Genomic DNA, 14,428 nt, shown 5'->3' on the forward strand with positions numbered 1-14,428 from the left:
GATCCCAAAACTTGTGTAATTTCTCTTGAGTACACGAATACCTCATATGTGGTTGAAAACTACTTTTGAGGCACAGTAAAAAGCTCAGAAGCGAGTTCAGATTTTGCTGGACTAGTTTTAGGGGACCATGTAACATTGTCAGAGATCCCGAGGGGCCAGAACAGCAGAATTCCCCATAAAATCCCCCATTTTACAAACTACATTTCTCAATGAATTCATCTAGGGGTGCAGTGATCGTATTGACCCCACAGGTGGGTCACATAATTTTATACTATTGGGCAGTGAAGAAAAAATAATTACATTTATACCATGAATATTTTGTTTGAGCCCCAGATTTTACATTTTCAGTATGGGTATTTCTGCTGAATGTGGATATACCCCATATGTTGGCTGTACAGTGCTGCTTAACCATGCGAGGCTCAAGAGGGATGGAGCTCTATTTGCCTCCTGAACCTCAGATTTTCTTAGAATAGTTTGCAGACTCCATATCCAGAGCCCCTCAAGTGACCCCATTTTGGAAATTATACCTCTTTGGGAATTTATCTGCAGGTTTAGTGATGATTTTGACTCCATAGGTGTTTTCCAGAATCAAGCAGAAGTGGATGTTGCTGAGTGAAAATTGCAAAACTGCCGTTGTAGTGACCAGTACGTTGTAGTGCCCGCTAAGGGGAGAGAAAGACCAAAATAAAAAATGGTGTGCACACCTGATAAGCTATAAACAAAACATGTACAACTTTATTGATAACCATGGACAAACAACCCATTAAAAAATTGTAAAGTTGGTACAATAACCATCCAACACCCCTGAGTGCTGCATCAAATACATAAGTGGATAGACATGCTACGCGGAACAATAGGGAAGCAAAAACAATGCCTGTGTCACCTCCAACTAGTATACAAGTAACCCCAGTGAGAAAATATTATATTGCATGGTATAGAAGTCAAAATAAGGCAGATTTGTAGAATGGAGATTAGCCACAAAAAGAGGACGGTTAACATGCAAGCAATAGAATATGCAGAGTGCTCTCTATAGATGGTACTACCTCACATGCTCCGAGATTGCTCCAGACCACCACAAAATGCTATAATGACCATGAAGATACAAGGGCCAGGGGTGTGGGGAGAAGACCCCACGTGTATTGCTGTTCAGGAGTGATGTGTCCATAGCCGTGCCTAATAGAAATAGTACGTTGTAGTGCCCGTATATTGTGCCCAGCTCATGCACCTGTAAATTAGGTGGGCTCTCATCTCTACAAAACTGCCAAACATGTGGATTTTAACTGTAGTTTAGGTACACTGTGGGACTCAGAAGGGAGGGGGCATTTGGATTTGGGAGTGCAGAATTTGTTTTGAGGGGGCGAGGAACCATTTTGCTTTTCCAGAGCCTTTGTGCTACCAGTAACGTTGAAGCCCCCTATATTTCCGTTCAAAGATGACAGACGTGAGTGTGGACCTTTTTGTGTGGATTGAGTTGAAGCCTTTATTGGGAACATTTCACATAACGTTTGGAACCACGTTTATCCGGCGCTCTATTCTGAGTCCTTACTTTGGGGTTTCCATTTAAATCTTCAAGTGATGTCACAGATGAAACCCCCAAGGGATCCATTCACTATAATGAGGCAGCAGAGTTACTCTGGACTCCGTCTGGCTTTTGCTCAGCGGCGTCCTTTTCAGAAGTGCACATAACTGTGGCCGTCGGCACTTTTATGCAATCCTAAAAAGACGGACGCCGCCGGATCACAGGTCAGATGGTGTCCACAGTGCATCCCTCTGCCTTATTATAGGGAATCTTCCGCCAGAGGTTCTGTCTGAATCACGTATTTCAGAGATTTACACAGAAACTCTGGTGTAAGCGCTCAGCGCAGGATAAATGTGCACCGAGCCTTACTGCGATCTTTGGGAGGCAGAATGAAAAAATCAACAGCATGTGAGTAATTGTTTTTATTTATTTTTTTTATCACCGTTCCTCGTGTGGTATAAGTGATTAGGTGACTTTATTCTTTGGGTTGGTGCGATTACAGCGAAGCTAGAATTATGTTTGGCAGCTCTCACATACTTAAAAGATGCTTTTTTTTTGTTGTAAAGACTAGCTTTTTGAATAGCAATATTTTGAAAGCTCTAATTTTGCCATATTTTGACAGTCGTGTGAGGGCTTGTTTTTTTGCAGTACGAGTTGGTTTTTATTAGTACCATTTTTGGGCACATGACATTTTTTTTTATCACTTTCTATTCCAATTTTTCGGAGGCAAAATGAACAAAAATCAGGATTTTTTTTTTTTTTTCATGTCCGGCGTGTGGTAAAGTTGATAACTGTTTTATTCTTCAGGTCATCATAATTACAACGATACCACATTTAATATCTTTTTTTTTTTTTCTTATGTTTTCCGAAGTAAAAACCTTTATAGAAAAAAAGTTATTTTTTGCAACACTTCATTTTGAGAGCTATAACTTTTATTACTCCCGTTGATGGAGCTGTATGGCAGCTTGATTTTAGCGGGACAAGAAGACTTTTTTTCAGTGATGCCACAATTATTTACATTGCGTTTTATACCACATCTTGTTCGGCTGTATGATGATAAAGCATCACTTTTTGCCTATTTTTTTTTTTTTTGTGGTCACTAAAGGGGTTAAAGAGTGGAACCGTTTTATAAGTCGGGTCGTTCCACACGTGGCGATACCAAATATGTGTATTTTTTTTTTTTTGTTATAGGTTTTTAATGAAAATTTTCATGAACAAACGGAGTGCATTAGGAAAAAGTATGGCAATTATATCAAGATTACAATAAGATGCAATTATACGAATATGGAAAGAACCTGGGTTGTATTTCTGTAATGGATAACATGAAAAGGGGGAGGGAAATAAATCATAACATGGAAAACTAACCAAGGGACATAAAAGGGGGTGGGAAAGAAAGGTAAAGAAGAGGAAGAAGATTTGAGGAAGGATTCAGACCTGGGGAACCGGAAACAACTTAGTGAATGACCAAGCCTCCCAAAGGGTATGCTTAAGAATTAAAATGGACTATTTCTGAATATTTCTATAAAGAGGAGAAGAAAGAAAAACCTCCCAATGAAACTACTTAGTAGCCGTAATCTGTTTTTCAGATTGGGACTGATCGGTAAAGGATTCCATGCCACGGGTCAAATCTATTTCAGGTCAATTTCCAATGACATGGAATAACCCTTTTAGCAGCTTGTAAGAGATGACACAATAAAGATTTTTTTATAAGAAGATTTGGACATGGGAAACATATACAGTAGTATTGCTTCCGGAGTGAATGTTTTTTTTTTTTTAATTTATTTATTTTTTTTCCTACTTTTTTTTAACTTTTTTACTTTGTCCCACTATGGGACTTTCACTTTTTGCAGTTGGAGGTTTGCTATGCTTTACAAACTGTCAGCGCTGCACTGACAAACTTGCTACACCATGCTCTGAGCATGATATAGAAAGTTTGCTAGCTCTGGTGACCTGGATGTCATCATGATGACTTTGGGTCACCATGGCTACAACTGGACCCTCATGATGACTTTGTGGGGGCACTGATCGGAGAGCAAAGGGGCTCCCTCCCTTTTGGATTCCTGATAAATGCTGATATCGATCACAGCACACAGCCTCATGCGAGCCTGAGATCGCCATGACATATATATACACTGCAAATATCGGGAAGGGGTTAATGATATTGTTTCTGATGGGCTATAAAGAGAATGGTAACATGCCTGGCAGTCTACAGCAAAGAAAGGGTGAACAGTAACATACATGGCTGTCTAGGGTAGAGAAATGGTGAACAGTAACATGCCTGGCTGTCTAGGGCAGAGAAAGGGTGAATAGTAACATACCTGGCTGTCTAGGGTAGAGAAATGGTGAACAGTAATATACCTGGCTGTCTAGGGTAGAGAAATAGTGAACAGTAACATACATGGCTGTCTAGGGCAGAGAAAGGGTGAACAGTAACATACCTGGCTGTCTAGGGCAGACAAAGGGTCATTAGTAACAACCCTCCTTCTTTCTTTATAGATTGGGTCACCAAAAGACGTAGAAGAGTGCCGGGCAAAGTTCGCCAGATCCAAGGACCTGTCTGTCAGTCAGAAGTTCATGCTGGACAGGGTATTCAACCCAGAAGGAAAGGCGCTGCCGGCTCTGCAGGGATACAAGTACACCTGCTGGTCCCCCGTCGGCTGTGATCCCAATGGAAGATGCCTCTTGGCGCTCCTGACCTTGGACAACCGGTTGACCATCAGCGCCAATTTTGACCGCCTTCAATGGGTTCAGCTGGCGGACCTGACCGAAATGTACGGTGATCGCTTGGCCAAGAGCGACTACGTGATAACGGAAGGGGACAAGCCTGCCGACCTGGAGGACTTTGCAGAGTTTGAGCGGCGGCACCATATGCAGACCCCGATGAGGATGGAGTGGTCAGGCATATGTACAACCCAAGAGATACTAGAAAACAATGCCTGCAGAGATGTGGGCACTGTCCTTCTGGGCGTTCTCTTTGAAAACGGTGACGTTGCTGTTTGGCAATTCCAGCTACCCATAAAGGACAGCTCCTCCATTATCTCCTGCAGCACCATCTCCTCTGGGATCCAGTCCCCCAGTGTCCTGGCCTGGTGGGAGTACGAGCACAGCAGCCGGAAAATGAGTGGGCTGATTATCGGAAGCACCCTGGGTCCTGTGAAAATCATCCCAGTCAACCTAAAGGCTGTAAAGGGATATTTCACTTTGCGGCAGCCCGTGGTCCTATGGCAGGACACTGACCGCCTGCCAGTGCACAGTATCAAATGTATCGCGCTCTATCACCCCTACCAGAAGTGCAGCTGCAGTCTGGTGGTGGCGGCGCGCGGACCCTACGTCTTCTGGTGCTTACTGTTAATATCCAAAGCCGGCCTGAATGTTCACAATTCCCACGTGACCGGACTCCACTCCTTGCCGATTGTCTCCATGGTAGTGGACCGGCAAAATGGCACCATTTATACCTGCTCTATAGATGGTAAGGTCCAGCAGCTCATCCCCATCTTCACCAGTGTGGCTCTGAGGTTTGAGAACCAGCTGATCAAGCTGTCGGACATGTTTGGCACAGTGAAGTCTCACGGCATCGCCATCAGCCCGTTCGGCGCTTACCTGGCCTGCGTCACTTCGGAGGGAATGAACAACAACATCCATCCGGTCATCAGGAACTTTCAGGTCCATTTTGTGGCCCTTAAGACCTTTGAGGAAGCGGCTGCTCAGCTCCTTGAGTCCTCCAGCCAGAACTTCTTTCGGCAGCTGGATCTAACGGATCTGGTGCGATGGAAAGTCCTGAAGGATAAGATCATCCCCCAGTTCTTGATGGACGCTCTGGATAAAAAGATGGAGGGCGGACCCCTGTACTTCTGGAGGTTCCGCCTTTTCCTTCTGAGAATTTGGTACCAGTCCTTCAAGAAGTCCTCCTCAGAGGTGGTGTGGAAGCCGACCCCCAAGGAGTCCAAAGTGTCAAAGGCAGAGGAGTTAGAGAGCAGCATGGCTGAAGAGCAGGTTAGTCAGATCATCCCCAGCAAAACCGGCAGAGACTCTGCTGAGCCTGATGAGGCTTGTACTCTGGCAGAAGAAGGTCTCCAGGAGATCCAACAGAAGATCGATGTTGTGGAGGCACATCTGATCCGGGAACACATGAAGCATGTCCTTGGGGAAGTCTATCTACACACGGGGGTCACGGAGTATACAACCATCCCTACACGAGGTGTCTGTGCCTATCTCATGGCCAACAAGGACAGCGAGGATCGGACTTCACAGGTGCGCCATCTAGAGACACTTCTCCATGATATGTTTACTTTGGAATTTTGTATTTTTAAACCAGACTTAAATCGCAAATTTCAGTAGTGGTAAAAACTGTTCTCTCTGTTATCAGCCATTTCAATAACGGAAACTAATTCTCTGACCGTTTTTTTTTTTTTTTTTTTCTTTTTGTAACATTTAACCCCTGCAGGTCCTCATTGGACACGTGGAGAAGAAAATGAACAAGCAGATGTTCCCCGAGTACTGCAGCTTGTGTAAAGAGGTTTTACCTTTCACAGACAGTAAGAAGGCCTTGTGCCCGAAAGGGCACCTGTGGCAGAGGTAACGGTGTCAGTTCCACTATATTCTATGATATTCTATAAAACAACCAGAAAAAAAGTCAATTTATAATATTTTCTGGTTGTAGCCTGCAAGGTAAAGAATGGAAGTGTGTATTATTGTTACATCAAGGGTCCTGGAAAAATATTTTATTTTCTCCTTTATAATACACTGGTTATTCTAATATACCCCCCACACAGTTTGTAGAGGAATGACGGGCACCATTCTTTACACTGCAGGCTGCTGTTAGTCTATAAGGATGCACAATTGATGCAAGGTGTATGTCACAGTGTAACATCTTTCTCTAGAATTGTGATGGCAGATCCTGACATAAAATGAGACGTTTCAGGGACTGGGGCTGTGCTGTGGTTCCATGATTAGAATGGGCCCAGTTCTCTTTATTCTAAGGATCAGTAGGGGACCGAGAGGTCAGACCTCATCCCTCCCAGGATCATGATGTGATGGCGTATCCTCCTTATAGGGTGGGAGACCCCTTTTAATTAATGTTACCCTGATGTCTTGACTCTGTCATTTTAGGTGTTTTCTGACCTACCAGGCGTGTCAGACTCTGGACTACCGGAAGTGCTTACTGCATGACAGTATCGCGAGGCATCCTGTCCCTGAAGGTAAAGCCAGCTTGTAGCGGCATGCCAGATTTAGGGAAATATCAACAAATATAGCAAATATGTAATGTACGTGGTGTGGGATGTTCTGTGTGGATCTTTTGAATATCACGTCGCATGCACCGTAGTCTCCATATTGGAGCTCTGCACAAAACAGAGTCTTGATATAATTGTGTGCCAGGCCAGAGAATGGGTATAAACGCTGGTCCTGGAGTGCATGATTATATAACTGTACCCACGGGCTTGTCTCAATGCTCCAATCAGTGTCACATCAGATTATCATAAGTCGTGTATTGTAAGCACTACAACTGCCAGAATGCACCACAGATAAGCATGCTTTGTACAGTGAAGGAAATAAGTATTTGATCCCTTGCTGATTTTGTAAGTTTGTCCACTGATAAAGACATGAACAATCTATAATTTTAAGCGTAGGTTAACTTTTACATCAGTATTTGTAAGCCAAAACCAGGAGTGGAACAAATAGAGGAAAAGTATAATAGAAGCATATGGACCACTTCTGCATTTATCACCCACTCCTGGTTTTGGCTTACAAATACTGATGTAAAATACTGACCAAATACTGCTAGTGTGACGGCAGCCTAACATTGAGAAATAGAACATCAAAAATAAAGTCCAGAAAATTGCATTTTATAAATTGTACATTTGCATTTTGCAGTGAGAAATAAGTATTTGATCCCTCTGGCAAACAAGAATTAATATTTGGTGGCAAAACCCTTGTTGGCAAGCACAGCGGTCAGACGTTTTTTGTAGTTGATGATGAGGTTTGCTAACTTGTCAGGAGGAATTTTGGTCAGCTCCTCTTTGCAGATCCTCTCTAAATCATTAAGATTTTGAGGCTGTCGCTTGGCAACTCGGAGGTTCATCTTCCTCCATAAGTTTCTATGGGATTAAGGTCTGGAGACTGGCTAGGCCACTCTGACCTTAATGTGCTTCTTTTTGAGCCACCCCTTTGTAGCCTTGGGCTGTATATTTTGTGTCATTGTCTTGCTGGAAGACCCAGACACGACCCATTTTTAGTATCCTGGTGGAGGGAAAGAGGTTGTTACTCAGGATTTTATAGTACATGGCTCCATCCATTCTCCCATTGATACGGTGAAGTAGTCCTGTGCCCTCAGCAGAGAAACGCCCCCAAAACATAATGTTTCCACCTCCATGCTTGACAATGGGTACGATGTTCTTTGGATCATAGGCAGCATTTCTCTTCCTCCAAACACGGCGAGTTGAGTTAATGCTAAAAAGCAAAATTTTTGTCTCATCTGACTACAGCACGTTCTCCCAATCACTCACAGAATCATCCAGGTGTTCATTGGCAAACTTCAGACGGGCCTGCACATGTGCCTTCTTGAGCAGGGGGACCTTGCAGGCACTGCAGGATTTTAAACCTTTATTGTGTAACTAGATTGTGGCCCGATTCTAACGCATCGGGTATTCTAGAATATGCATGTCCCCGTAGTATATGGACACTGATGATTCCAGAATTCGCGGCAGACTGTGCCCGTCGCTGATTGGTCGAGGCAACCTTTATGACATCATCGTCGCCATGGCAACCATTATGACATCATCGTCGCTGTGCCCGTTGCTGATTGGTCGAGGCCTGGCGGCCTCGACCAATCAGACGCGGGATGTCTACGTCCTTTATGACATCATCGTCGCTGTACCCGTCGCTGATTGGTCGAGGCCGCCAGGCCTGTGGGATGTGGGATTTCTACGTCGATGCTGTGCCGGTCTCTGATTGGTCGAGGCCTGACGGCCTCGACCAATCAGAGAGCCGGGATTTCCAGGACAGACAGACAGACAGACGGAAAAACCCTTAGACAATTATATATATAGATGTGTTACCAATGGCTTTCTTGGTGACTGTGGTCCCAGCTGCCTTGAGGTAATTAACAAGTCTCCCCCCCCCCCCCTTCCCCCCGTGTAGTTTTAGGCTGATCGCTCACCTTCCTCATGATGAAGGATACCCCACGAGGTGAGATTTTGCATGGTGCCCCAGATCAATGTCGATTGACAGTCATTTTGTATTTCTTCCATTTTCTTACTATTGCACCAACAGTTGTCTCCTTCTCACCCAGCGTCTTACTTATGGTTTTGTCGCCCATTCCAGCTTTGTGCAGGTCTATGATCTTGTCCCTGACATCCTTTAAAGATTCTTTGTCTTGCCCATGTTGTAGAGGTTAGCGTCTGACTGATTCAGTCTGTGGACAGGAGTCTTTTATAAAGGTGACTATGTAAGACAGCTGTCTTTAATGCAGGTAAAGAGTTGATTAGGAGCCAGAACTCTTAGGCTATGTGCACACGTTGCGGTTTTTACCGCGGAACCGCAACGATTTTGATGCTGCAGTTTCCATTGCATTTACAGTAAACATGTAAACCTATGGAAACTGCAATCCGCTGTGCACATGCTGTGGGAAAAACCACGCAGAAACACAGCGGTTTACAATCCGCAGCATGTCACTTCTTTTGTGCAGAATCGCAGCGATTCTGCACACATAGAAATGCATTGATCCGCTTACTAAGCGGATAATGTGCGGTTGCTACCCGGGTGGAGGAGAGGAGACTATCCTCCAGGCCCTGAAAACCATATTTGTGTAAAAAAGAATTAAAATAAAAAATGATATACTCACCTCTCAGTGCTGCACGCGGCCGTCCGGTCTCAGGTTGCTATGCGAGCAGGGCCTGCGATGACGTCGCGGTCACATGACCGTGACGTCACGAAGGTCCTTCTCGCACAGCATCTTTGGAACCGGACCGCCGCGTGCAGCCCCGAGGAGATCGGGACGTCAGAGGGTGAGTATAACCATTTTTTAAATTATTTTTAACATTACTATTGATGCTGCATATGCAGCATCAATAGTAAACCAAGTGCAGTAGTGACCCGCAGCGGAAACCGCAAGACAAACCGTGATAAATCTGCAGGGATAACCGCAGCGGTTTTGCCCTGCAGATTTATCAAATCCGCTGCGGGAGAACCCGCAGAGGACCCTGCCTACGTGTGCACATAGCCTTTATGGTTGGTAGGGAATCAAATACTTATTTCTCACTGCAAAATGCAAATAAATTTAATTTATACAATGTGATTTTCTGGATTTTATTTTTGATATTCTATCTCTCAATGTTAAAATTAAGCTACCCTTAAAATTATTGTTCATGTCTTTGTCAATGGGTAAACTTACAAAATCAGCACGGGATCAAATACTTATTTCCTTCACTGTACATAAACTTCAATCTCCATGTGTTTGATTAAGGTTTCCTTCAGTTTTCTGGCTTAAAACTATTTGATAATGGCAATTTTTTTTGTGCAACTCAAAATTGCTCAAAAATGTTGTGTTTTGGTATTTTTTACGCCAGTTTCATGCCAGCTCCACTAAAATGGGCACAGCTAAGGCGTGGCAAAGCCTGTTCATAAAATTAAATTACAAATTGTTTGCCAGCTCCTGCATTGTGCAACATTGTTGGCAGAGGTGCAGGTCAGTTGAAAGAAGCCTCAAGGTCATTTAGAAGTGTGAACCTCCTAATGAATTTGGTGTGTCTGACTCTTAACTCACCTTTCAGTAAAGGAAATCTGTCAGCAGGTATTGCTACTTCATCTGAGAGCAGATAATGTAGGTAAAGAGAAGCTCAATCCAACAATGTATCGCTCAGGTTACTGGGTGCAGCTAAGTCTCTGTTTCGCCGTAGTTGTTATGTACTGGGTGCAGCCGTTCTGACACAATCAGAGCTTTAAAGAGAACCTGTCACCCCCAAAATCGACGATGAGCTAAGCCCACCAGCATCAGGGGCTTATCTACAGCATTCTGTAATGCTGTAGATAAGCCCCCGATGTAACCTGAAATATTAGAAAAAGAGGTTAGATTATACTCAGCCAGGGGCGGTCCCACTGCGGTCCGGTCCGATGGGCGGTCCGGGGCCTCCCATCTTCTTCCGATGACTTCCTCTTCTTGTCCTGACGCTGCAGCTCCGGAGCAGGCATACTTTGTCTGCCCTGTTGAGGGCAGAGCAAAGTACTGCAGTGCGCAGGCGCCGGGAAAGGTCAGAGAGGCCCAGCGCCTGCGCACTGCAGTACTTTGCTCTGCCCTCAAAAGGGCAGACAAAGTATGCCTGTGCCGGAGCTGCAGCGTGAATGCAAGAAGAGGATGTCATCGGAAGAAGATGGGAGGCCCCGGACAGCGACGCCCACCGCAGTGGGACCGCCCAAGGGTGAGTATAATATAACCTCTTTCTCCTTCGCCTCATTGGGGGACACAGGACCATGGGTTATGCTGCTGTCACTAGGAGGCTGACACTAAGCTGAGACAAAAAAAGGTTAGCTGCTCCCCTGCAGTATACACCCTCATGCTGGCTTCCAGAGACCCAGTTCAAGCTTAGTGTCCGTAGGAGGCACACTGATTTTTAATCTCACGGATTTTTTTCCTTTTTAACTTTCCTATTCCGGACGAAGGGGGCGACGGATTCTTTCAAGGTCCGATCTCCCCCGAAACAGCAACAGGCGAGCACGGGAGTTTCACCTCACTGTATCCTCTCCTGCGACGCGGGAGCCACTGCCTGAGCTGACCTTTTTTGGGCGACGGTCTTTTCCCTAAATGGGCGCCGATCTCCCCACTTTATACAGACGAGCACTGGTGTTTTACCTCCAGTATCCTCCTCTGCAGCCAGGCTTTTTATTGCCGGACATCTGCCCTGTCCACCAGGTTTTACCCTCGGCTGTACAGAGGCTCTATTTCCGTGGCGTCCGTGCAGACCACACTGCATCACCAATGCTCTGCGTGATTCAGGTGGTGGACGGTTCCTCTCCACCCCCCTGTCTGGGGCTGGTGGATGGAGGCTTCCCAACCCCTGCACCGTCCCTACCATTCCAAGGCACCTCTCACCTCCTCGGGGTAAGTGTCTCGTGGGGGATGGGGGGGGGGGGTCGCCGGTTTTGCGGTCCGGAGGGCTCCTCCTGGGTAGCGCACATCGTGGGCTGAAGCATTCCTCATTTTTCGGCACTTTGCGGCCGCGTGCCGGACCGAAGCCGCAAATTTAGTCCCCGGCTTCGGCCTAGCCGCTGGACGCTGCCGATAGGCTCCGCCCATCCCTGCGCGTCATCGGCGGCGCCGCCCCCCGGTCCTGGCGCTTCTCGCAGCCTCCGAGATCTCTCTCCTGATCTCGGCGGCCATCTTGGTCTCTCACTGCACGCCGCAGCTCAGCTCTGCCGCAGCGTCTAGGTGTCACAGCGCCCACGTGCAGCCGGTTTCAACTCAGGCAACACAGTTTGTCTTCTCAGGACAGCGGGACACAGGACCAGGGTAAGGAGACCTCGTCAGCCTCTCCTCTGCAGCGTCGCCCTCTGCTTCCCTACATTATAGACCCTGTGGTCTATTTTTTTGCATTAGAATCATGTCCCAGTCAAGGTCTAAAAAATCCTCTAAGGTGCATACGACCTTTTTTTTCTGCGTGTACCACCTGCCAGGCCCCACTTCCTAGGCCTCAAAGTTCTCCCCTCTGCTCTGCCTGCGATGCCCCATGTGCCCAGGAGCCCTCCACCAACTCCGACGTACCTAGTCCCCCCCCCCCCGTGGGTCGCTTCACTTTCGCAGTCCGTGGATTTTTTAGCCAACGCCATCAAATCCATTCAAAATCCTCCCGGGGAACGGGGAAATCCGTTACAGGTGTTAAGAGATCCCTCCATAGCAGGGGAATCATCGGTCAGCAGGGGCCGCTCTCCCCATAAAGAGGCACGGTCATCCAGAAAACGGATCCGCACTACCTCTCCTGAGCGCTCACCTCGCCACTCAGACTCTGGCAGCTCCACCTCTCGCTCACCCTCTTTGGGGGCTCGCAGCGTTCACGACTCTGAACATGAGTCCGAGGTATCATTGGACCCGGAGGCTCCGGAGTTCAGAGCTACGGTTGACTCCCTCATTGTAGCAGTCAATCACGCACTTAAGGTGGATGATGACTCTATTTCCGCTCCGGAACACGCGGTCTCTTTTACCAGAACCAAGCGTTCCCACAAAACTTTTGCCTCTCACCCAGCTTTTCTGGATATAGTCAGGCGACACAGGGAGCGTCCAGATAAGCGTTTCTCGGGTAAGAAGGACCTGGTATCGAAGTATCCCTTCTCAGCAGATCTCGTGAAAGACTGGACGGATCCCCCTATAGTAGATCCTCTGGTCTCGCGCCTGGCTTCTAAAACACTTTTTTCAGTCCCGGACGGCGCTTCAATTAAGAGTCCCACTGAACGCCAGCTAGACTCTCTAGCTCGCTCAGTGTATGAAGCCTCAGGCTCTTCCCTGTCCCCCTCCTTCGCCGCGGCTTGGGTGACCAAGGCAATGGTTTCCTGGGCGGATGCTCTAGCGAAATCCATTCATGAACAGGACCTCCCGTCTGAGATGGCGGACCTGGCTAAGCAGTTACCCATGGCTAGTGATTATGTGATGTACGCATCCCTCGACGCGGCGAATTGCGCAGCATCGGCGGCTTCTAACGCCATCGCTATCAGAAGGGCTCTTTGGCTCAGAGAGTGGCGCGCAGATTCCTCCTCTAAAAAATCTTTGATCTCTCTCCCTTTTCAAAGCGGGCGCCTTTTCGGCGAAAAGCTTGACCAGCTTATTTCCGACGCCACAGGGGGAAAGAGCAAGCTCCTTCCCCAACAGAGGCCCAAGGCGGCTTTCCAGCGCCAGCCTTACTTTCGCTTTCGGCCTTTTCGTACCAGCCCAGCCTGGTCCAATCCTACCGGTCTTCCCAGATCGGACCGATCCGCTCGCACAGACAGAGACGCTCGTCCCTCCTTCAGGCCGAATCCTTCCTGGCGCGGAAAACCGAGGCAGCCCAGAACCCGAGGTTCCAGACCCCCCAGATTCCCATCTCAATGACTCGGGAACGGCGCCAGTCGATACCATCAGAGTAGGCAGACGTCTACTCCTTTTTCAGCAAGCCTGGCTCTCCGTCGTTCACGACGAATGGGTCAGGGATCTGGTATCGTCTGGCTACAAAATAGAGTTCTCCTCTCCTCCTCCAACTCGATTTTTCCCCTCTCGTCTCCCCAGTTCGGGAGCTCAGTCTCGCGCCCTCCTTTGCGCCATTCACTCTCTCCGCCAGAGCGGGGTCATTGTTCCGGTCCCGGAACACGAGAGGTTCAAAGGTTTCTACTCAAACCTCTTCGTCGTGCCAAAGAAGGACGGAAAAGTGCGCCCCATTTTGGATCTGAAACTCCTGAACAAGTGCGTAAGAGTCCGGCACTTCAGGATGTAATCGCTCAGATCGGTCATCTCTTCGATGGAAAGAGGGGAATTCTTGGCCTCGATAGACATCAAGGATGCCTATCTTCACATCCCGATTTTCCCGCCTCATCAGAGGTTCCTCCGCTTTGCCGTTCTGGAGGACCACTTCCAGTTCACGGACTTACCCCTCGGTCTTGCCACGGCGCCCAGGGTATTCACCAAGGTCATGGCGGCTGTCATGGCCATCCTTCATTCTCGAGGAGTCGTCGTGTTACCTTACTTAGACGATCTCCTCATAAAGGGCCCGTCTTTTCAAGCCTGCGAGTCAAGCGTCCACATTACCCTGGATTCTCTTTCGCGCCTGGGCTGGTTGATCAACTTGGACAAGTCCTCTCCCGTACCTGCCCGTCGGATCTCCTTTCTGGGAATGATCCTGGACACTTCGAGGGGGCTGGTCTTGCTTCCTCGGTCCAAGGCCCAAGCGCTTCAAC

General features: G+C 47.4%; 1 protein-coding gene across 2 annotated transcripts in view; it reads left to right on the forward strand.

Annotated features, from left to right (window-relative positions):
* Positions 1-14,428, forward strand: part of GTF3C4 (general transcription factor IIIC subunit 4) — a 121,858-nt gene that overhangs the window by 15,840 nt on the left and 91,590 nt on the right. For both annotated transcript variants that reach the window (XM_069747584.1, XM_069747583.1), the window contains exons 2-4: positions 4,016-5,770; positions 5,964-6,094; positions 6,629-6,717. In XM_069747584.1, coding sequence (XP_069603685.1) covers positions 4,016-5,770; positions 5,964-6,094; positions 6,629-6,717 — 1,975 coding nt within the window. The remainder of the gene's footprint in view (positions 1-4,015; positions 5,771-5,963; positions 6,095-6,628; positions 6,718-14,428) is intronic.

This window comes from Ranitomeya imitator, chromosome 2, assembly GCF_032444005.1.
Source record: "Ranitomeya imitator isolate aRanImi1 chromosome 2, aRanImi1.pri, whole genome shotgun sequence".
Classification (NCBI taxonomy): domain Eukaryota; kingdom Metazoa; phylum Chordata; class Amphibia; order Anura; family Dendrobatidae; genus Ranitomeya; species Ranitomeya imitator.